This window comes from Diadema setosum, chromosome 18 (assembly GCF_964275005.1).
Source record: "Diadema setosum chromosome 18, eeDiaSeto1, whole genome shotgun sequence".
In the NCBI taxonomy this organism is placed as follows: Eukaryota; Metazoa; Echinodermata; class Echinoidea; order Diadematoida; family Diadematidae; genus Diadema; species Diadema setosum.
In genome coordinates, this window is record NC_092702.1 from 9,595,330 (window position 1) to 9,620,860 (window position 25,531).

General features: G+C 37.9%; 2 protein-coding genes across 2 annotated transcripts in view; both read right to left on the bottom strand.

The window, feature by feature from the left end:
* LOC140241975 (lactadherin-like) overlaps window positions 1-10,910 on the bottom strand; it is a 12,055-nt gene extending 1,145 nt beyond the window's left edge. Inside the window, exons 1-6 of the mRNA XM_072321720.1 lie at window positions 10,833-10,910; window positions 9,951-10,098; window positions 8,698-8,858; window positions 7,055-7,240; window positions 3,632-3,794; window positions 1,164-1,477 (exon numbers count right to left, since the gene is read on the bottom strand). Coding sequence (XP_072177821.1) covers window positions 1,164-1,477; window positions 3,632-3,794; window positions 7,055-7,240; window positions 8,698-8,858; window positions 9,951-10,098; window positions 10,833-10,895 — 1,035 coding nt within the window. The 5' untranslated portion in view covers window positions 10,896-10,910. The remainder of the gene's footprint in view (window positions 1-1,163; window positions 1,478-3,631; window positions 3,795-7,054; window positions 7,241-8,697; window positions 8,859-9,950; window positions 10,099-10,832) is intronic.
* Window positions 10,911-11,811: 901 nt separating this feature from the next.
* Window positions 11,812-25,237, bottom strand: LOC140241976 (lactadherin-like). The gene is made up of 8 exons (XM_072321721.1): window positions 25,186-25,237; window positions 23,804-23,929; window positions 21,169-21,377; window positions 20,401-20,545; window positions 19,261-19,386; window positions 15,697-15,899; window positions 14,395-14,542; window positions 11,812-11,945 (listed from the first exon to the last, which is right to left on the bottom strand). The coding sequence occupies exons 1-8, from the start codon at window positions 25,235-25,237 to the stop codon at window positions 11,812-11,814; spliced, it is 1,143 nt and encodes a 380-aa protein (XP_072177822.1).
* Between the last annotated feature and the right edge of the window lie 294 nt (window positions 25,238-25,531).

A 25,531-nucleotide genomic window follows, 5' to 3' on the forward strand; every position in this document is an offset into this window, starting at 1 on the left:
TAATAAACAAAACACACAACATGTTTGTGAGGGATAGATGTTGTCAAAGTTCAAACACTGGAGTTAAAAAAAAAAAAGATTCGGAGCAAAGGATTATTTTAGACATTTTCTAGACAGCTATATCTCGGTTCAAAGATTATTCACCAAGTCATATACTTTACAGAAAGAACATGAAAAGACTGCCGATAAGCTGAAGTATACCAGATAAAACTATTTCATTCACCTCTTTTCAAATCAACTGAAAGCTGTGAAATATAGTCTGCTCGACTGTCCGTCAAGAGTTTTTTTTTCATTAAAGTGAAGGTATGCTGTTTGCACTTACAAAACAGTGACATGCTCAAGTTTCCTGGTACTAACATCATTTTTGCATGAGCGAATGCTGACAGTATGGGAGGACACACTTGTGATGTCCACACTGATATAGCAAAAATGATGCGGGTTCCAGACTTAGAGGGAAAAGCAACACTTAGTGACACTGTTTACATTCCACGGCCATCACCTGAAGAGAAAGTCTACCCGAAAAATAAATGAACTTCAAAAGAAAGAGAAAAATAATCTCTACAGAATGATAAATAAATGACAAAAATCGGATAAAAAATAAGGAAGATATGACATTTTGAAATTTCACATTTTGGGGGAAATAATTTCTCGACCAGTCCGTATGAATATTCAAATGAGCAAGTTGATGATATCATGACATCACAATTTTTCACGTGTGTTAAAATAATGACATTTGGAAAAATGGTTATTTTTAGCTAATACACATAATAGCATGTTCCCATACCAAGATATTTTTATTGTTCTTTTTTATTCAGGGTGGTTTTAAGACAGGTTTTATATTTATACAGCTGAAATATGAGATTTCTCTCATTTCTGTATATGAAATGAATAAGAAATTGTGAGAGCATGACATCATCAACTGATTTGAATATTAATAAGGACTGGTCAAGAAATGTTTTCAAAAAAATAATGTGAAATTTCAAGATGCCATATCTTCCTCATTTCTTATCCGAGTTTTGTCATTTTTTGTATTTTTCTGTAGGGAATATTTTTCTCTTTCTTTCGAGGTTTATTTATTTTTGGGGTGGATTTTGTTTGTTTGAAATGAATAAAGTCAATTGTAAACAAACTCTCTTTGAACCCAAGCTGAAAAGAACTCCTACCTCTGGCTCCGAGCTCCCCGTCTGAGTGATCGTTTTCCAGTTCTTGCCGTCATTTCCGTACATCACCTTGAAGGCCTCAACCCACTGGCAGTAGTGGCTTTGACCCTGGGTGATCACTCCAGTTACTGTGTACTTCTGCGGCAATTTGATTTGGAGCCACTGGTTCATATCATTCGTCTTGGCGATCCAGCCTCCACTTCTTCGGGAGCTTGCATGAGCCTGACTGGCCGAGTACCTCGCATTCCATTGAGAGGAGGCGCTGAACACCGAACCGACAATGCGTCGAGCTGATAGGCTCACCTTTTGCTTCATTGCTGCAAGTACACGACAAAAACAGTGATGAAATACATGTATATTTTTGTTGTTGTTGTTGTTGTTGTTGTTGTTGTTGTTGTTGTTGTTGTTGTTGTTGTTGTTATTATTATTATTATTTCCCCTAATGGTACACCATACGGGATGATTCTTTAGGCAGTATTAGGTATGTCATTCTGGTGAAAAGCCGTCAGCAGGTTCGAAACAACATGAATGCATAATCTTAAGAAGAAAATGCCCATTCACTTTTATCACAAGATGGCCACCTGTCCCATAACTTGGTCGCTCCCACAAAGGCAAACCCACACAGTCCATTTTTCTCTGTTCATATTCAACACATAAATGAATATGAACAGAGAAAAATGGATAATGGGTTAGCTTTGTGGGAGTGACCGAGCTATCGACAACCATAAAAGGTCACAAAAAACTCTAAACCCAAACCTGCAGGTCATGCGAGCTGGCCTCTTAATTTGACCACTTTCATTGACAGATCTCATTAATTCAGTGAGGTATTCATTGTTGCTTCACGATAACGCTTAAACTTGGAAAAATGCAATTGTTGTCTTTAAAGTACATGTGTTCAGTTATGCATGATATCTGTCAACATGATTAGGTATCAATCGAAAGAGGAAGAGTTCCCTTTTCCTCACAACCAACATTGCACTCTTCATAGCTGACAAATAGTTGACATGGTAGCCTTCAAACGTTGGGTAACTTTTTTTATACGCACTGGGAATAATTATATAATAATAATTTGTTAAATACGTTTACAGGGGCATATGACAAGACTTTACAAGAAAGCTTTAAGGATTAAATTCTGCGTAAAATTATTTTTGTCTCGTTACATCTACAGCGTTACACGCAATTCTTTTGTACTGTTGTACGCATTCTGTCCCAGGTAAACAGCTTTACTTCAATGCTAAATAGGCCTACTTCGTAAAAACTTGCATTTTGTATTGAATTTTATTGATACTTTGCTGCAAAATGACAAAATTAATAAGAATGGCCCCCTAAATAAGAAGAAGTGTGTAGAAATATAGATTTTAGCATCATTTGAAAACGTCAGTGTTTTGGTGTCTTCATGACCCACTTGCTACAAAACGCGTCATCTTAAAGGGAAGGTAAACCCAAAGAACAATGTGGATTGAGTGAAAGCAGCAACATTAGTAGAACACATCAGTGAAAGTTTGAGGAAAATCGGACAATCGATGCAAAAGTTATGAATTTTTAAAGTTTTGGTGTTGGAACCGCTGGAGGAGGAGACTACTAGAGGATATGACGTATGAGTGGACAACAATACAAAGAAAATATAAAGGAAATTCAACAAAAATTCACTTTTCTAGAATTATGAAAGAGCAATGGACCAACCGCTTTCAGAAAGCAGGGGGAATAATTGCTACCCTTAACATATGTCAACATCAAGTTGATGGAATTTGTAATTTTCATGAAAAATGGATTTTTGCAGAATTTTCTTTATATTTTCTTGGTATTGTTGTCCACTCATACGTCATAACCTCTAGTAGTCTCCTCATCCAGCGGTTCCAACATCAAAACTTTAAAAATTCATAACTTTTGCATCGATTGTCCGATTTTCTTCAAACTTTCACTGATGTGTTCTACTAATGCTGTTGCTTTCACTCAATCCACATTGCTCTTGGGGTTTATCTTCCCTTTAAAGGTATTCAGTTCAAACAATTTTATTTTATATAAAGTAATACAAGGTAATTGTTTGTTTATTTGTATTTTTGTTTCATTGTCCATCTGATAAAATGGCTAGACACCTCATATTCAGCTACACTAGCTGGTCTTCCATGGGGTCCATTTGGATTTGGATGTGGGGTGGGACCATTTCACCATGTTAAACACCCTGCTCTTTGCGATGAATGAATGAAGCGGGATGTTCTACGTGCATGAGTTGTGACTCTCTCACACACGGGAACTCCATTTCATGTCCTATCCGAGGAAAAGAGTGTTTTGCCTTTTACTAGAGGGGACGGTATGATTACACACAACATTGCTCAGTGAGACTCGGGAATCGAACCCGGGTCCTTTGGATCTGGAGGCAGACGCGCTACCGACTGAGCAAACTCACTGTCCTGTAAACATAATGCCTACATGAATAAAAAATAACGAAGGTAATGGAAAAGACAACATACTAGTAGTACTCATTCCAATGAACGGTCCACGCCCACTCAACTCCCATCGCAAACTGATAGCGTTGTGCCATGTCAGGGGATGGATACGGACAAATCGAGCCATGAGCGGCGGGTTGATGTCGTTTACCATCTCGCCGTCACGATCATTGTTGCCGACGAAAATCTTTGGTCGAACAGTAGCGAAAACGTCACCAAAGTAATACATGAGAACAGAAATGATGAAGAAAACAGACAAGGAATTAATTAAGATTTGTCTCATTTACCCTGGATGTTTTTTTTTTTCCTTTTTTTTGCGAGAGTTAGCATTCTTGAGAATCTTACTCTTCATTTTAAACGAGGATTTTTGAGTGATAAGGATTCACTTGAGTTTTGAACTTTGTATGAGTAGGAATGCAATAATAATTTAGAACTTCCTACACCCCATCCATGTATTCAGTATGTAAGCACCGGGGTCCCCTAAGCAGTGGCGGATCCGGGAGGCGCAACGGGCGCGCGCCCCTCTTTATTTTTGGTCAAAACAAAAGAAATAAAAAGAAAAATGGGGGGGGGGGAAGGTGTGTGTGCCCCCCCCCCCCCTTAATTTTGCAAAGGCGTCTCCCCTTTACGGAACTCCTGGATCCGCCCCTGCTAAGCATGCTAAGTCCTCTGTGCTCCACAACAATTTTTTTTTAGTGAACGTCATGAGTAAGACATCGTGAAATTTATGTCGTCGTAGCTTTGATTACTTTCATTAACCTAGTGGGGGACAATGATTGCTCATCTCTCCTCCCTCCCCGACAACCTTTATCAGTCTTCATGGATATTTACTATTACAGATCCAAAGGGGATCTAAAGCCACTGTTAAACAAAACTGCACTTGGGCTACTTATAGACTGGCATCGCATATCTACACTCAGCAAAAAAAAAAAAAAAAAAGGAAACACTTTTGCGAGTTCATATTTTTCATCGAAGATTTTGATGAAAATCAATATACTATATACCATATTAAAGATAATCTAATTGGCTATCAACCTATAGTAGGTCAATATAAAAGGAAACTTTGCGCATGAGTGAACATTTTTGTTTTTGTCTTCCAAGGCACAAAAGTGAACATTGCAAAAATTGACATATTGTCCTTCATTTGTAAATGCCCTTTAAGATATCAGTGATAACAAAAGACCAGTTTAACACAATGAGAGACAAGAATGAAATAGCTGTCTGAAAAAATAAGTTTTCGTCCTCTTTATCTCTTTATAACCTCAAATAAAATTAAATTTGGAAACTAAAGGGGGAAATAAGAATTTTCTGTACACTCAAATTTCAAATAACATACAGGGAATGAGGGTACAAAGATGATTAAATGAACAGAATATCTTTATTTCATTCATTCAGTTTAGTACTTTAGGAACTCATGAGACAATTAAAGAGTCAAATATAATTTACAACTTTCCGAATCGGAGAAATCAATTCAAATCCCTACCATTTTTCTTGAAATTGCTTCGTCTCTCATTTCACTTGAATTTGGATGTGACAGAAAATTCATCATTTTCCTTCATTATTTTTAGCCTTTATTGATCTTTTGGGCTTCAAAGATAGTACAGAGATCATATCTTTTTTTTGTGTGTGTTACTGAATTCATGCTTTCTATTGTGTTACATTTGTCTTTTGTTCTTATTGTTACATGGAAGAGCATTTACGCATAAAAGACAACTTGGTCATTTTTGCAGTTGTTACTTTTGTGCTCTGGAAGAGAAAAACAAAGGTGTTCCCTTTATACTGACCTGATAGGTTGATAGTCAGTTGAAATATAGACTTGAAAAAGTGTTTAATTTTCTTTTTTTTTTTTTTGGCTGTGTATATTGCGCCATTATTCAATGTAAAATCAGAGACTCGTGCACGTTATTCACTGTGTATGACAATTACAGTTGAGTATTAACATACATCACGTCCGTCTTTAATGAAACCCTTTTAAATAACGGTGAACAATATGTCCTAAAGAAATCAAAGTCATTATCAGCTTTTAAACCATTACATAAGAAAATGTACTTTTACTGATTTCATTCAACGCCATGTTTTTACACATGCCCAGTATTACACTTTGTTTTTGTCACACTGTGCAGTGACCAAACTTGCCTTGTGCAATGTCTGTGTGCGTGAGTGCTCGAATGTGTGGTATGGGTATACAAGCTTTTTAACTGTTTGTGCTTAATGGGCATGACTGTCAGATTGTATGTAACTTAATTTACTGTAGACTTTTACATAGGCATCTTTTCTGCTTTTTATGATTGTGGGCTTGTGAATTCAAGTTCCTGCTGAAAGAGTTTTTAAACTCATTGTGTACGCCAATGGTTTGATTGTATATAATCTTACATCATTTTACTCGCTGTTTTAATATAATTTCTTTATTGATACATTGTTTGTTATATCGTACACTGATCCGGTTATTACTGATTTTAGCTAGACGTTTTGCTCCTTTTAATTTTGGTCGTTTATTTGTAGTGTTTTTTTCATAACTATATTTATGTAACATGATTTTATATCTATATAGTTGGATTGTACAGGACCTTGATGTAAAAAAAGTTTTGTTTTTTTTTAAAGTTGGAATAAATAAATAAAATAAATATACCATGAACGCCGTCATAGATATGCGACGGTCTCTATTCGATAGCGTGATGTCGATTTAAAGCATTGTGTAAATCGTGTCCAAAGCGATATACTCATTCCTTTACCACCATGATTGGATTTAGAGTGGCAGTTATGGTGAATCAAAACATCTTTTTTCATAATTTGTAAACATATTATGTAGTTTTATTATTGGAAGAACATTAGAAAAATATAATACCTCATTCACTATTTCAAGCCATTAGTAAATCAGAGGATTCGTGGGGGTATATATAGAAATAGCACTATTTTCTTCGGAGGTGTGCCCCTTAGGAAGTCATTCTATGCCACCCTGGAATCTATCATTTCAATTAAAATCTCGGTGTATATTAACAATTTTGTGTACTAACATATTATAGCGATTTAGCATATTGATGAATATAGAATTGTCGGATTCACAGATAAACCATGAATGTGGGTTTGTATGAGTGCATGAGAACACTGCACCTTGCTGTGAATAATTTATACGGGTACGTACTTTATATGCATACACGCCAACGTATCAATTTCATGCGTAATCTGAGTATCCATGTGTGTGCGTGTGTGTGTGTGTGTGTGTGTACTGCATTTTTTTCTTTGTTTCTTCTTTTCCTCGTTTTTATATACAATTTTTTTTTCTTTTTCATTCGTAATATTGTTGTCATAATGAAACTTGTGTTACCTTGTCACGAATCAATATGTAGGCCTATATTGTTTATATGAAAAAGAAAGAAAAATAAAAGAAGTAAAAAGTGAGCTAGTGGCTCTTCCAAAATCATCCTTCCAAAATCATGTTCCAATCACCTTGTCGCCATTTTCGCATGCCGCAGCGAAGAGCCAGTCCTTGCCGTTCAAGCTGTAAGAGAGTTTGAAGGTTGTCACCCACTGGTTGAGCCTCGGACGAATTTCTTGCCTGCCCTGCGTGATCACCCCGGTGATTTGGTACACCGCTCCGAGATCGACCTTGATCCACTGGTTAGGATCGCTTTTCTGTTTGACAAAAGAGTGGCGTTTGAAAAAGAATATCCATCGTTTTGAACAAAAGATGAAAGAAAACAGTTTCAATTTTATCAGCTATTGACTCAAAGGTGATAATTGATGAATTATGTACTCTTGAGTCGGTGAGAATTACGTAGATGTCATTAAAAAAAACAACAACAAAAATCGCCTATACAATTTTGGATGACTGATAAGATACTACATTTTCATTTCAGGTCCTGAGCTAAGATTTCAAGTGTCCCTCTTGACCAAGATCTACCAATACATAGCAATGCTTGGGTATTACTAATGACAAGGCAGACTGGCAGAACTGTCATGATATTAAAAAAAAACAAAACAAACAAACTCTTAAAGAAAGAAAAAAAAATCCCTGTAGAATGTTCCAAAATTGACAAATATCGGATGAAATATAAGGAAGGTATGACGTTATAAAATTTCACATTTCTTCGGGAAGCATTTCTTGACCAGTCATTATGAGTATTACGATGTCATGCCCTCACAATTTTTCATGTTTGCTAATATATTAAATTCGGGAAAAAATTTAATTTTGGCGAAATTTTGGCGAGTTTTACATTAATACAGCTAAAATATGAGATTTTTTGTCATTCCTGTATAATTATTATGAAATGAATAAATTTCGAGAGCATGACATCATCAACTTGCTGATTTGAATATTCAAAACGACTTCTCGAACAGTGTTTTCCGAAAAATATTAAAATTTAAAAATGTCATAACTTCCTTATTTCTTATCTGGTTTCGATCCTTTTTCCACTGCTCTGCATAGGAATTTTTTTTCTCTTTCTTATTGCACTGATAAAATTTCGAAGTGGATTTATTCTTTTAAGGTATCATTTTTTTTTCAAACAATGTGAGCTTGTGTACTATTATCGCCAAATATTAATTCTGCATTTATACATTTATATAGAGTATTGATATTGTGTTGATGTTACGATGTAAAAAGGGATGTCCTTGATTTGTTATTTTGTGTATGTTGAACTGTTATATTTTGTCATTCTATTGCAGGGCCCCCTAGGATAACAGTGTGCAAACCACTGATGGGGCTACCCTGGGTAAAGAAAACTGAATAAGCCATCATCCCTGTTTGATAAGACCATGTCAGTATATTCTATCCTATCATCATAATTACCATCACCTTCTAACGTCTGCCACACTACTTCACACAATCAAGAGACATCACAGCACAACTCCTTGTCATCATATTTGTTTTTGTTATTGTTGTTACCTACTTTGAAAAGCTTGTAAAGTAATGAAAGCAACAATAAAATCATTATGCCTTTGAAAAGACAAACTGTATGACAAGAAAGAACCTTTTTTTTTTTTCTACAGACGAGGATTGTTGGTTGTCACACAAGGAATGGATTTTTGTTTTGTTTTTGTTTATGTTTTTTCTCTCTTTTTTTTTTTTGGTTATGTTTACTTCCACTCACCGCTGCTCTCCAACCACCAACGTAATAGTTCTTTTGATTCGTATTAAGTCGTGCCCTCGGCGCACAGTATCGAGTACTACCTCGATAGCAAGATGATGCAGTGAGACTAAAGTCAGGAACGGATTTGTCTTCGATACCAAGTCTATGAATTTTCATGTCCGCTGGAATAAGCAAAGCAAAAGTGGAAGTAAGTTACATTTAAATTTGCTACTTTTCTCAATCTGTGACTGCTACAGAATTTTACAAGAAGCAAATTGGTTATCTCATTATTTCAAAAAAAGAAAGGATATTTGATTTTATGTAGTAAAGGCGTGTGTCATCATTATCATTTTCGTTTTAAAACAACTAAAACATAAAAAAAACTTCACTCACAAATACTTCAATGATATATGAAAAACAGCTTATCTTCCTCAAACAATCCTTGAGTTCAATGATGATGATTATAATAACAATAATGATAACATTAATATAAATAATGATACATGATACTGCTACTCATAATATCATCATCATCATAAGAGTGATTACTAAAAAATGAAAGTAACCTGCAAACCCTCATATAAGCCAAAGGGTGACATCTTGATTAACCTACAGGTACATACATAGATCTGACAGGGCTATATCGTATGAATAAATAGTTTCGTCCATAACTCTGCGTTAAGAATGGTTTGTATTTTGTTATCACTAAAGGCGTTCGCTCTTCCGAATATATTTAAACTACCACACTATCTAGTGGCAAGAAGAGCGCAGTAGCGCATTATGTCTTAGTACATTTTCCAACGTGTACTTTAGAAACCATGACATTGTCTAACATGCTCGGTAAATCAACATGCCCTTCCTATATAGCACGATAAAACTCGCATTGAATACTTCATGCTATGTTTAGACTGCCTATATTGTATTTCAGAATTGACCGCATATTACTTGTACTTCTATATATTCATATTTGATGGAAATTAATGTCATTGAACTCGAACTGGAACTTGAACTTAGTCTTTATCCTGTTAAGTAACTTAAATATTGTATAATAGAGAAGATTCTTAGCCAGACGTTATTGCTTCTCTTTTTCTTTCAATTAAACATTGCAAACAACCAAAGTCACTGTTGTGGCCCGTGTTGTGGCTATAAAAAAAAAAAAAAAAAAAAAAATGTGTCATAACCTCTCAACTACTAGTCCCTGTCTCCGTCCTTAAAAAATCTAATCTATTTTAAACAATTGCACTATCTAACATTATTTTGATGAAAGCACTTACGTGTTACGGGTCCGTCTCCCAAGAGTTCGAACCGCATGCAAATGTGACTCTTCCACGTGACGGGAACGATTCGAACGAAGCGCGCCCTCACAGGACTCGGGAGTAGATTTCTCACCACACCATTCCTATCGGTATTTCCGGTGAAGATCTAGTGTAGTTTCAAAATTAAAAATTGAAAGCGAGGTCAGTCTCATGCGTAAAGATCGTATAGTGGACGTGAAAGGCCATAAACGAGAGGATGAAAAGTGGGATGCGAGAGGCGAAAATTGAAATGAAAGAACCGAAATATCAGAATGAACATGGTGACGTGTACTTCTGTATGGAGCAATGACGGAATTATCATTTTGTTGTTAGAAAACTTTCTGTCACAAATGTAAAATTACATCTTTTATTAAATATCCTTGTTTATCGTAAGTTGCGCAAATCAAGGGCGACGGTACGAGGGCAGCTTTTTTTTTTTTTTTTTTTTTTTTTTTTTTTTTTTGGTTGTTACACACTCACAATTTATTTTAGAAACTCTCTACTTGAGCATTATATTGCTATCCTCCAAAGCCACCAATGCTTCTGCATTAATCACTAACGATCATTTATGCAATATGGAATAATAATTACAATAGTCGTCATAACACGTTTGAATATCATGTGAAATCTTTCATTTCCCTTTCTCAAGGAAATACGTTCCCGAGGCTCTACCATCATGACAAACGATAACAAAGCGATATGTTATAAAATTCAAAACTTTAAAATGAATGGGCAAAAAAAAAAATCCAAGTCAGAAGTCTTTAAATACCATGCATGCGAGAAACGGTGATGATATTTGGCGATATTTTAAATATGCTGACGATGTGGCATGACTTTCACTAAGTTTCAGCGAGTACATACCTTAGGTTGCCCAGTCTGACTTACGACGTTTTGCCACTCGCTACCGCTGTTAGCTTTGAACATGACCTTATAGGTCTGGACCCATTGATTTATGTTGGATCGACCTTGGGTCAAGACACCTTGGATAAGATAATCGGTCTTCAGGTCCACTTGAATCCACTGTGCGTGGTCATTCCGTTTGGCTATCCAGGCTCCGCCATATCTACCAACTGACAGAAAGATGCCGTTGTTACGTTTGCGTTAGCCTTTTGTCAAGGCCCTCTCGCTGTAATGGGCGAGCGAAGCGAGCCCAGCCGAGCGCGCCAGCTCTCTTTACCATACAGCGAGAGGGCCTTGACAAAAGGCTACGTTTGCGTAGAAACAAGAATATGAAGAATGTTTGCAATTAATGTACACATCGATTATAACGATTTAGTGAGGAGAAAATGTGGGGAGAATTCCGAATAGGCAAAGTATAAAAAATGGAGTAAAAGTAAAATATCAAAGATTAAAAATAAAGGAAGTTGTCAAATCAGCTCATCAATCCTCTTCTTCTTTTGATACAACTTACTCTAATTACGATTCCCTTCTGTACGGCAAGGGCCCTTTCATTTATACTTAGCAAAATTCGAATAACGGTATATCGATGTAGATTTAAGACTCTCCAGGGAGTATGATAAAAGCGTGTAAATCAAAAATGTCGACTGGACTTACTTGTGAAAATCACAAAGAGAACAGGGGAGGGAGACTCCAACAAAAATTTTCACCAACATACAAGTCGGTGATCTGGAAAATTCCTCTATGCACTATAACACAGACAATGAAGGCAATAACATCGCCGGGGTAACATCGCCCTTTCATCCATCACGGGTGAATGCTCGCCATCCAGTTAGAGCTAAAGAAGTGACTCGGACGAGTCACGAACTGTTCTCTCAGTCACTTTCACAAGTAAGTCCAGTCGAACAAGTTTAACTTACACGCTTTTAGAATAACAGTACGCCTACTTACCATTTTTCATGTTCAGTCTTCCCTTGTCGACGCAGTAATGAGCGCTATAGCAAGAGCTGGCCGATAGTTGTTCCTTTTTGATCCTACCATCTTCAACCCCAAGTCTCTTCTCCTGTGGCTCTTGACCTATTGTAACAAAGTAAATGAAAGGATTGATGGATGATAGGTCATGCCTTCTATGAGACAGGATGACCCGACGAATCTCTGATAGTAGAGTCAAACAGTCAAACAGAGACGTTACCAAAATATAACAGTACTACAGTAAGTACAACAATTCGTGTCAAACAATATAAACAGTCGACATAATTTATTATATCCCTGTGTGTGTGCATGTGTGTTTGTGCGTGGGGTGGGCAATTGTATATGTGAATTATGATGCTGAATTAGTGTAATTAAGCTTAGATTCTTGCAATAATAACGCTGAATCTTTGTCTGATATCTCATCATCGCTCAACACCAACTTAAGATCAAGATGGGCAGTCATCAGTCATGTCACACGTGAAGGATTAAGGAAAGGAGCAAATAACTTCACAAGAAAATATACTACTGAAGCCATAGAAATGTGCTGTAAAATAGGAACTTGACTTTGACGAAAAAAACAAAAAACAAAAAACAAAATAGTGTCGAACAAATGAGACGCCACGTGAAGATTTGTCGAAATACAAAGTTATGATGGTCACACCCACGCTTGCAAATCGGTTCGGTGTAGTAATGTCAGAGGTAAAAATGTCATAGGTAAAAATGTCAGAGGTAAAAATGTCAGAGGTAAAAATGTCAGGGGTAAAAATATCAGAAGTAAAAATGTCAGCTGCTAGAGGTAAAGATGTCAGAGATAAACGTTTAATGTCAGAGATAAAAATGTCAAAGGCAAAATTGTCATAAGAGGTGAAAATGTCAGAAGTAATGACAGAGATTATGTCAGAGGTAAAAATATCAGAGTTAATTATGTCAGAGGTAAAAATGTGAAGAGGTATAAAAGAATAACCTAACCAGAGCAAACTGTATTTATCGAATTATCAAATCCAAACTGCGGATTTGAAGAATGAAATAGGGAATTTTGTTTTTAAAAAACTAGAGCACTCTTAATATTCTGAGTTTGTTTCTAGTGCAGTGGCGTAATCTGTCTGTGGAAAATTATTATTATTATTATTATTATTATTATTATTATTATTATTATTATTATTATTATTATTATAAGGGGGTTCCAACAAAGCCGCAAACCCCTTAAACAGTATAATCCTACGTTGTTACGCTCAATGAAGTTATCACACACACACACACACACACACACACCCACACGAACCCACGCGAACCCACATTTGGTATCAACGTATACTTCTATACAGATATACATAATACTCTTACATACACACTCTTACACAAACGAATTCTGCTTACGTCCAGGCTAGTATATAGTCATTATTGTTCGTCTTTTTAACTGTTTAGTGTGAAGAAGTGAATCAGGCATACAATACAGTCATGTAGTCTAAGCAAACCGCTAATTTTCCACCTGTTCTATGTTATCTTCTCAAATTCAGGTTTCGAATTTATCTCGCAAGGCCCGATCACGACATAAATGTACAAGTAAAAAAATACAAAACGCATTGTATTTTTCAACTTACCTGTAGAGCTGTATAGTGGCTAATATGTCTATTTTGAGGCGTACCGAGGCTCATATTTTTACTGATATAATTGGATTGTTGATTGGCCGAGCATTTTTCAAGTTACAAGAGTGTCCCATATTTCTTCCCCGTGTCCCATTTCTCCACGGTCTCCCCTATACTTTTTCAGGAGAAAGCACGTAAAGCTTTTACCTCGTCCTCTTACATTTCTTCGTCTAAATTTTTACCATTAACATTTTCATCTCTGGCATTTTTATTCTGACATTTTTACCTCTGACATGGTTACCTCTGACATTTTTACCTCTGGCATTTTTACCTCTGTCATTTATACTCTGACATTTTTACCTCTGGCATTTTTACCTCTAACATTTTTACCTGGCACCTACTACTCTGCGATCGCAATGTCTTGCGCATATTCCAATAAGAACGCAGTAGTTCCATCTTTCATTCCCATCTTCTTAGCGGGATTCATTCAAACAAAGCTAAGCAGTGATTATTTGACAGACGGCAATGGGATGCTCGTGACATCATCAGGACATCCATCATTTGATTTCTTCCCCACGTAGACATTCGTCTATGTCAAGCCAAATAAGAAGCATTTCAGGAAAGTTGTATGTTTCTTTGTTTGTTTATTTATTTGTTTTTATTCAAAGTTGAGGCAAGGAAAGTTACGCAACATCATGCGTAAAGAATAATTACAGCGTAATGCATTTATACCCATCCCCAAAAGTATGATGGCGTTGAAAATACAATCATATTCATCAGGTCTTACTGCGGTCAACGACTGAAACTATTATGACCGGATAAAAAGCGCATCCTCTGAAATTAATCGACATCTTTAATGTACATAAACTGTCATCGTATATTAATTTTTATCAGTACGATTTGGTACTAAAGGATATAAATGCTACTTTGAACTCTGGAATTTGATTTTCATCTTAGAATGATCTTACCAACCACTGGTCCTGTGCCGATAACATCGAATCTCATACTGATGTGGTTATGCCAAGTTACTGGATGAATGCGGATGTAGCGAGCGGTGACAGACCTGAGAAATTTTGCTGTTACTGGCGTGTTCCGGTCCTTGTTTCCCGTGAAAACCTTAAAAAGTGGGTTAAGATAAAGAACAAAAGAAAAAGTCTTCCTCGGGCCTTTTTCAACAATTATAGAATCACTGCGAGAAGAAAGCGGGATTACTTTAGATGCCTTTCAAAATCAGATATACCGGTAATGATAATTTGATGAGTTTTGTTTTGAACGTGTTTGAGGTTACAATACAACATTGGTCATTGATTTTCAGCTTGAGCTTGAAGAATAGCCGGCTATTTCTGATCGAAAGAATTAGCCCGATCAGAAAATAGCCCGCTAATTTTGCAATGAAGACCGAAATAGCCGGCTATTCCTATCGGAAAGTAAGCCAAAGGAATCTTGGACTTATTTGCAGAATAGCCAGCTAAGTTGCAGAATAGCGGGCTAATCTTAACGCGTCTTCATCAGCTCGAGTTTAAACATCGGCACTGCTTGCGTTGCGCACCACGCAGGAATGTAGGCAGTCGGGTGGGAGGGTGTTAGCATTGAGCTTATAAACCTGAGTGTGCCTGAAGCTCGAGCTGGTGAAGACGTGATTGTACATTAGCTGACTTAGGGCTATGATTCCCCATTAGCGAGCTATTCTTCAAGCTCAAGCTGATGAAGACCCACATGACGTATTATGGGAAAAAAATCATCGCGTAATCAGATACCCCTATATCGCAACATGATACAATAGCTCCGATATACATCTGATGAAAACTTCACTACTCCACATTTCACCTTCAATTTACAAGGTGTTCCCTCTCATTTTGATTCCAGTAATCAGGAAGACAAATTCATGGAGAGAAATTTTGTTTCCATTTCGGACAGGGCACTGTAATCGTAATCAGGGCAAATCCCTTGTGTTTCCTCTTCATGAAAATCACTTGTTTTCATTTCCTGATCGTTCGTCTCGCTATCAAGTCCAAGGCACTTTAACTACATCATCAAAATAGTAAAATTTGCCTGTGTATGTAAAGATATATATTTTATAGGCACAATAAATATGCTGAAAATACAAAATAGTTGCCTTTACGTGTTGCGACGGCATGAGTAAAAAACCCTGTATAGCATAAAAGCCTAAAACTTGCCGGCTTAGAGATTCTCAGTGCTGATATTTATTCTCTATTTCGCGGAGTTATCATGATATTTGATAATGATAAAAAAAAAAAAACCCTACTGACCATGGGGTTACCGTCGCAGCCTAGGACGAAGGTGTGTTTGTCGTTCTTGCTATAGGAGACTTTGAACGTCGTCACCCACTGCGAGTAGTCCTCCCGTCCTTGGATGATCACCCCGCTTACAATATAAAACCCCATTAGATCCACCTCGATGTATTGGTTCGCATCATTTTTTCGAGATGACCATCCCCCTGTTCTTCCGTGACCTATGGAGAGAAGACAGAGAGAGAAAGGGAGAGAAAACATGCTAAAACGAACGTTTCATTAGCTTTCCTTATGTTCATTTTGACGTTGTTTTATATAATGGGGATGTTTCAGTCAGAGAGGTAGACGTCAGCATTACTATTACTGACGGGGAGGGGGGTGGTGCACAAATTCTATCAGGGATCATATTCTGGTGTAGTTTTAAAAGGTTTACATGATATTCCCAACCTCGGTGTGTAAGTAGACACAAGGTATACAAAGATGATAATTTGCGGAGGTGTTGTAGTTTAGTGGATTGTGCTCTGCGTGTGCATTCCAAGAGAAGGTGGAGATTCGATTCCACTGATGGTTTGCGGCATTATTGGTGATGGCTGTGGAAGGACGTCATTATTCTATAAGGATAATTGAGATGATTCGTTGTCAGAAGTGTTATATTCACTCAATTTTCTGACATGGTTCCTTTTACGCTTAAATCTCTTTCATTTAAAAAAAAAATGGATGAACAAGTACAACCATAAATAAAGCATGAAAGTGGTTTTGCGCTCTTAGCTCTTTCTCTCTCACTCTCTCTCTCACTCTCTCTCTCACTCTCTCTCTCTCTCTTCCTTCTAAGTAACTTAAATTGTCAAGTCTGAATTAAAGTGCTTCTAGATGTTTGGATGATTTTAGGATAAGACGATATACAATTAACTTCTACTGTATATATCGACAGAAAACATCTTCTGAAGAAATATGTCAAGATATTGCTTTATCAAGAGGTTAGATACAAGTTAGGTGGTCATATTTGATTAATGACGGAGATTTTCTCCGCATCATACATGTTTTGGTAGATTAAATCAATCTGAAAACGAGAGAAATCAGTGCGGAATGCAAGTGTCTTGTATTTTTCCCAAGCCCAAGGGCAGTGATGATTGTGAAATGAACATAGATAGGGCACATCTTATCATCATGTTCATTTTAGTTACACTTCTCCAACAATATTTTATATGCGCTATCATGATAACTGTTGAAATAGATATATCTTTTTGTAAATGAACAATTCGCATTTGCTTCGTACCATCTTTTAATTTCAGTAATTCCTTTAGACAAGATGAAACCGAAGAACTCTACAGAAAGTGATTATGAGTTTGTGTTGATGATAATAGAGAATGTCTGCTTTCTTAAAGGTGCATGGTCCCGGTGTTTTAGTCAAATGCGTACGCGGGCGCACGGCGCAAGTTTCCTATAGAGACCTACATGTACGCCATTGACTCCTCTGTAGCGCTTACGCTTTGGCCCACTTTCCCGAGTCCGAAGAAGTCCGATTCACTGTAGTCAGTGGTCGGATCACAGTTCGGCTCATGATTCGGCTGAGGGAGATGACAGCTTTAGCAAACTTCTTTTGTGATGTCATAATAACAAGCACTATTATGCACGCACCCTGGCATTACTACAGACTGCGCGATGCGCAGAGAAGACAACAAAGGCAATGTCAACACCTACGCACTTTACTCTTGATGACAGCTAAACTTCGGTAATCTTCGTATCAATGCTAACGGTGATCGGCAGTATCATCAACAACGCCCTCTACACTACCGGGCTAGTAAATGTTCCTACTTGTTGTATATCGAGTGCATGTTGCACTACATTGTAAATACCCGAGAGTGAGCTGCATCTCCACTAACGCCACAAAATAATCCTGTGCATCATTTGTTCTATATAATGGGTCGAAAACTAGCAGCATTTTTCACGTACCTCTGTGGGTCAATACCAGTCAGCTACATGTAGAACTCGTCGATGTTCGTCCCAAACATAAATTACGCATGTCGCACTCGATAAGTACTGTACGTATAAGAGTATACGTACGCCACACATGTTATGCACACAAGAAAGGCCGGCCCGGCAGCCCAAACTAGAAGTTGTTTACAGGATTGACAGCGCGTATAGTAGCGCGCGACGCACTTGTAACAACTGATTGAGTGCGCACTGCTAGTGTAAACATTGTGACGTCAGGCCGTGCATGTTAGTGAGAAAGTAATGCAGGCACACGTGACTCATTTCATCGCTTCCAATTGGCTACATTCTTGAACCCATTTTATAATACGCGTTAATTACCTACGCCAAGGGAGGAGGTTGTTACCGTTGGTTTGTTCGTTCTATAAAGTTAGTTCGTTAGTTTGTCCGTGTGCAAAATAACTCAAAAAGTAGTCAACGGATTTGGATGAAACTTGCAGAAAAGGTTGAGAATGACACAAGTAACAAACGATTAACTTTTGGTAGTGATCCGAGAATTTTGGGGGAATTTATGAAGGATCTTTGATATTTTTCCAGGTGGGGTCAATGAACTTGAGAGTTCAAGCTGCGCGTACTTGAGGTTTGCATGCGCGCACTATGTAGTGCAGTAGTGCGTGCTCTAGTTTCTGCTGGGCGAGGCGCGCCGTGCAGCTGAGGGTTTTATGACGTAACAAAGGCTTCTATACATGTACAGTATTGGGAAATCGGGCGATTTTTTTTTCAGCATGTATTGACCGATTCTATGACGCGCTACGTGTATTTTTGGCATGGGCGCAGCCATAGTGGGTGTATCAGCCGACCCCCCCCCCCCTCCGCACTCCCCCACCCCTCTTCCTACATTAGCACGCGCGCAGAATGAAAAACTGCTTTAGCCAATAGGCGTCTCGTACTGAGTGCGCGAATGCTTGCTTAGTGCGCGAACCTTTGTTACAAGTGCGTGTAAACATGTTGCCCCGGGGTGGGGGAGAGCAGGGGGGGTCGGCTGATACACCCACTATGGCTGCGCCCTGTGCCGTAAAATGTCTGCTGCCCTCAACGAACCCGAATCGGTCAATAGACCACTGAACTAAAACATGTTTTAGTTCGGTGGTATAGACCGATACGGGTTCGTTGAGGGCAGCAGACAATTTGTGGGACTGGCTGGGCGCAGCCATTACTAGTAGCTCAAATTGCGGTGTCCCAGCCTACACCCCCCCCCCCCCTCCTCTCCCCCACCCCACGGGCAACATGTTTATCGAGCACTTGTAGCAGGAGTAGCGCACTTGTAACAAAGGTTTGCGCATTCCGTAGGGAGGGGGTGGGGGAGAGGGGGGGGGGGGGACACCGCAGTAATGGCGCTGCCCATGCCGATAATACACAAACCGCCTCACAGAATCGGTCTATACCTATCGGTGGAAATCACCGATCTCTATGGAAGAGCCCAATTACAGAGCTCTGAACTTCTCCAATGGTGGCGAGGAGAAAAATCTCTTTCCAAGATCATCGGTGGAAAGTAGCTGCTTGGCGGAGGTCTGCGCTCTCAGAGTGCTTTTCTAGTTTACAAATGGTGGTTTTCGTCCTTTTATCCTCGCAGAATTTAATTATAGTTACCCTTGTGGAAGTTGAGGCGAGCATTTGCCGGTCTATGGGCATAGTTATACATGCTGGAGGCAGTGAAGGCGCTATCGGGGATGGCCCCGCTCTCTAGTCCCAAGTGATGTTCTCCGGCTTCCTGCACTGTTCATTTGAAGAAGAAGAAAAAAATATATATATATATCAAAATTGATTGAATGATAATGTAAACTATGGCTGATTATCATGTTAAAAGGTCGCTTATTTCATCCTTAGGACACATCAAACATCACACAAAATGATAATAACTACAGAGTTAAAGGTTAAATTGCTCTACCGAACGCCGATATGAAAACAAAGTATAAGATCCGAATTTAAGTCATTGCAAAATATGTGACCTTGGGTCGTGGAATACAATATGTAGAGAGATTTGTAAATAGTCTAATGCATTTTGGACAGATACCTGGATCTTGCTCTTCGTCCAGCTGTTTAAGATAGCAATCCGGACAGACTTTTAACTTCATAGGGAATCAAGTTCAACACGCACGATGCTCTTTGCAGACGTACACGTACAACAATCTTATGCCACATATTAATTCTCGACAACTTAGTCTACACCTTGCAAAGTCCTAAATTGAATTCGTGGAACATGAATATACCAGCATCTTAAAGCCTAGAACTTGAACTCCATCACTTTCAAAGAAAAAAAAAAGCGATAAGGCTCGTTGGAAGTTTAAAGGGAATAAAAACTGTTCCTTTCTTGGAAGCAATCACTAATCATCGGTTAATAGAAATCACTCTCTCTAAAGCATTAATATAGCATCAAAGCAAATCATACCATCGCGATTCTCTTTTAGCTTTGTTTGTCTGTGGGGAGTATAGGCTTTCTGCCACTATTTTACCGGCTATCAAAGTTGTCAAACTCGGACATAATGGTTGATGTTGCCATCAAAATGCAAAACGGTGAATTCAAGACTTAACAAGCTGAACGCATACGATGGAAGCAATGAGATCCGAATCGGTATTAATTCTAACTATTCGCTCCCCCAAAACTACAGGAATATCGTATTATAACATTTTGTTTTAAGAACATCTGTTTATCATGCTCGCAGTTGCATCAAATAAGTCCCGATGGAACATTGCATGGGATGTGAGAAAAAGGAAAATATTCGAACTCACTTAGCATAACTCTTCCGAGCAGCTCAAATCGCATGGAGATATGAGCGTGCCAAGACACGGGCATAATTCGGATGAATCTCGCAGTAACGGGAACGGAGAAAACGTTGGTGCTGTGCGTGTTACGATCACTGTTTCCGTGGAAAACCTACATTCAAAAAAAGGGGGAAAATAGCAAATACTGGATAGTTTTTACACATACGCAATGCATGTATTTGTGCTTGCATACAACACTAGGGGCCTCTCACCCCGTCATGAAATAAATGAATGCTCAGAATACCCAGACAACCTTTCGTGGCTGAGTATAACAAAACTTGCACACAAAGGACAGTCAGACTGATGGTCTTACATGGGTCTCTCATTAGCCTGTGCGATTCGAGTCTCCTGGACGCCTTCCGGTGACTAGCCGGGTCTTCGCAACAGTCAAAGGAGAATCGAACATGTTTGATTCTTTTCGGAGACTTTGTCCAGACTCCGGCGAAGTCACGAAAACTATAAATGCAAGTACTAAAAGTAGAAAGAATTTTTGTTCTTGCGTGGAGACCTTTCGGACCTCGCCCTGGAGACGCCTTTTTGATGAGAGCTCAGCGCATGCCATTGATTTTGTCACTCTTTCATGTCGCACGAGTAGCCGCGACTGATCAGTCTTGGCGGTTGCGGCGACGCAACGTCTCCTCCGTTAAGGTAGACTCTTTATTTATACCGTTTCTTTCTCAAGTAGATACATAGCTATAGGAATCATTGCTATGAATGCTACTACCTTCATCTTACCTCATCTCCGGTCCCAGAAGGGCTGATGATAGGAGTGAATGTCACCCCGTCTATGCTGTGAAAAACTTTGAATGACGTCACCCACTGATTGGCATCTTGTCTGCCCTGCGTGATGATACCAGTGACTTGGTGCAAGGTCAAGAGGTCGACCTGGATGTATTGATTACCGTCTCTCTTTTTTGTGCTCCATGCACCCGCCCGAGGTCCCACTACATGTTCGTGGGGTACAAAGATTAAAGGTTCAATTACCCAAGAATCTTTCAAAGTGTAATGACATTCCATTTACTGTTCGAGTTGATTTCAATCAATGAAGTAACATTGTACAACCACGATGGTACAGGTTTCAGTGATATCGGACGTGCATTAACAAACACGTTATATCTCATGTAAAAATACTGGTATTTACCGCAACTTGACCTGTGATGATATATTATTAAGAGAGATTCAACAATATTTTCAGGTGATGTACTGATATTTGTTGTTCCGAAGATTTGTTAATCCGAAAATGAAATGTGGCTCGTTATTCCGAAGGTTTGTTAATCTGAAACGCCGGTCCATACTAACAAATCTTCCAAACCATATTTTGTTTTCCGATGAACGAGTCTTCGGAACAACGAATATTCGGAATAAGGAATCCTCGGAATGAATACCTGCATAACCAGAAGTCCATTTTATGAATTCCCTTTCTATACTCAGCGATGATTTCATGCCGTGAAAAAAAAAATCCAAGTAAGAGCATTAAGTGAATATTTGTGCGTGTGCCAGAATGATGTTTGTGATATAATGAGGTCATCTCCTCAGTCGAATTACGTTTATGGTCTTGGGCAGAATCATTATTTTATGAAAGTAGGCCCTACCTGATTCCAACTAAATCCATCAATATTTTCTCCATCAGATTTTCTCTAATACTCTGATAATTTGCTCATTTGATTTCACTCTAGTCATTCGCATAAATACATGAAATAATTGCTCTATATGTACTCCGTGTTTAAGTTAAACCACTCCATGCAGGTGTTTCACCAAACAGAAATAGTGCATCGTTATCTCACATACAAATCCCATTAAACTGATGTAATCGCTTAATTAAACCTTCTCAGAATTCATTTTACAATAATATTCAAGAGGATAAATCACTTTCATAGAATATGAACCTATTATATAGCAAGTGCCTAAATGCTTGCATTTACTTCCATGTGTCATACACAGAAATTGTACTCTTCAAACAATTGACTAGATATGATGCAGGGATGTTATCACGTAAAACAATGTGAAGCAACGAAAAGTGACGTTGCATTTTCTTCTTGTTTGACATTTCTCTCTTGATTTATGTCAAGTTGAAAGTAATGTTAAATTTCCCTTCATTTGCGAGAAACTCTTTCCCATGTCTGAATGAGAATGAAGTAGGAAATACAGCATAATCATAAAATTTAAGAAAATTTCCCTACTGCAATGACATTACTCTTTGGAAAAAAAAAAAAAAAACCTGCAGGGTTGTGAATATATATATATATATATATATATATATATATATATATATATATATATACATACATACATATAAGTGTGAGTCGTGTGTCTTCAGCTAATGATGAACCCCTGGGTCGTCGCATCTTTTTGGAGTGTGTATGTAAACGAGAGTAAAGAGGCGGTAGACGTTGCTTAATCCTCACAAGTGAGTTTACTCAAGCTTTCGGGCTTCCTGCCCTTTGTCAAGACTGGGGACAAGATACAAAACATGGATATCATATACACAAATAGAAAATAATAATGATGATCAAAACAATAGCGGAACTGATAACTACAGTGAAGGAGGCAGAGACGGCAGGGAATAATTACACAGGTGGGGGTGGGGGATGAATATATGCATCAATCTTGCATAAAATAACATGCAGATTGATATGTGTGTGTGCAGATGTTAAGTCATGCGTACACTGTATTTGTAAATGTTTATATTTTGTATGCTTGTTTGTGATTGTATATAATCTGCATGTTATTTTATGCAAGATTGATGCATATATTCACCCCCACCCCCACCTGTGTAATTATTCCCTGCCGTCTCTGCCTCCTTCACTGTAGTTATCAGTTCCGCTATTGTTTTGATCATCATTATTATTTTCTATTTGTGTATATGATATCCATGTTTTGTATCTTGTCCCCAGTCTTGACAAAGGGCAGGAAGCCCGAAAGCTTGAGTAAACTCACTTGTGAGGATTAAGCAACGTCTACCGCCTCTTTACTCTCGTATACATACATATAATATATATATACATGTATATATGTAGGTATGGGTATTTTTAAGATAATATGAAATAATTCGTGGAATAAAAGAACGCCAAAATAATTCCACCATAATTGTGGTAATAATGCGAACTCATAGAAAGTCTCAGCCAATAATATTATTCTCTACAGACACATTTATTGCACGTCTTAACCATTATACTTGCTTGCCCGTTGAGGACGAGTCCAGAGTATACTCGGGCAAGTGTCTATGGGAAATGCGTGTTGTATAGCAAAATCAGCTTCATACCATGGTTCATAATTATATAATGACATATGAAATAACTATTTAAGAGAATGTGGAAAAGTGTCTCTAATTCATTTTCAAATTAAGATAATCATATGATGACCAATTTACCTCTTCGTTGATCAAGTCGCGCCCGATCGACGCAGTAGTATTTGTGCCAACAGGAGCTTGCTGTAAGTTGTTCCTTAGTGATGCGGCCATCCTTCATACCCAACATTTCAATTGGTTGACCGCTGCCTAGAAGAGACCGACAACAATATCAAAAAAAAAAAATGAAATGATATGTTCACAACTTGATACCTTTGATACACGCGCGCACACCCACATACATTTTTTTTTTAATTTCAAAAAATATTCATTCACTTCCAATCAAATAATACAAAATACATAAATTCTCTTTGGTATTCCTGTACAGACATAAGTGAATAATTCTTATAAACATACCTGAAATAATTACACATTTTCATGTTTCAATATGACAAATAAAAGGAAAATAGTGCAGCAATGACCGAAAAAATGACAGTATATTACGTCTAAATAAAATCCACCCCCAACTAACCACACTTCCCTTCCTAACCATATAATATACTACTTTACTATACACTACCCCCCCCCCAAAAAAAAAAGAGAAAGAGAGAGAGAGAGAGAGAAAAGATAATTAAAAAAAAATCAATAAAGGGAAACCCCACTCCGCCCAGAAATAATCACCCATCCTTTCCTTCCCATTCTACCCATTACAATTTTATTATTTTGCCACTCAAATATCGCTGTTGTTATGATAAAAAAAGAGATATTATAAAACTACTTAAAATTATACCTGTCAGAAAGAGATAGTGTATCAGGTATCGCCGTTGTTATGATAAAAAAGGGGGGACACAAAAACACCTACGGGGGGGATGAAAATTGTTATTTGTAATGTTCAAAATACTCCCATTTAAACAAAATAATGTGAACCCAATTCATTTCTTTTAATGAAGATTTCTTTTCTTCCTTACAATATGTACCTAATATATTCTTCAGTTCTGCCAATGACACATACAACACACACACACACACATATGTATATATATATATATATATATATATATATATATATATATATATATATTGTAATTATCACAGGATTACTCACAGTCAGCACGCTATGTGTGTTAATATGACAGAAATCACACATCATCTTTCTCAAGTTCAACAGTGAAAGCACAGCATCATTCCTATGACAACTTTAAGATCCATCCAATCCAATTAGTGATTCATGTTTAATCCTGAGTTGTACTTTTCATCTATTTGAATTGTTATTCGTCGGTTAAGAAAGCAAATACCCAGGATGACCAAGCTAATAAAACAACAGCTCACCGAACACAGTAAAGTAAACACCACCAAATAAAGTGCCGATGCCGATGGGGGGGGGGGGGGGGGGCAGCAGGGAGGGATTGTATTTCCCCACAAGTTTTCATCGAGACTTTGCTCGGTGATAAAGACAATCTACTTACCATAGGCTAATCCCAGCAGGGTAAGCATTACCCATACACCTGTCGTCTTCATGGTTGGTCCCCTCTGACCGACCCAAAGATTTGTCTCCAAGTGGCGTCCTGATCAAAGATATGGCAGATGACTGAATGCATCAAGTAAGACAGACACATCTTCTTTATACCCCTTCATATCATCTCTGAATGTTCTCATATCATTTCATTTTGATTTCTCCAGTATACGTTGCAAGGACTAAAGCTTAGACGAATACTGTTGGGCAAGAGGGGGTGGGGTAATTCATCGATTGTTGAAGGTAAGTATGGTATGAATGAAAAAGCCCACGCGAAACTGCGCCTGGCTATGTCAAAG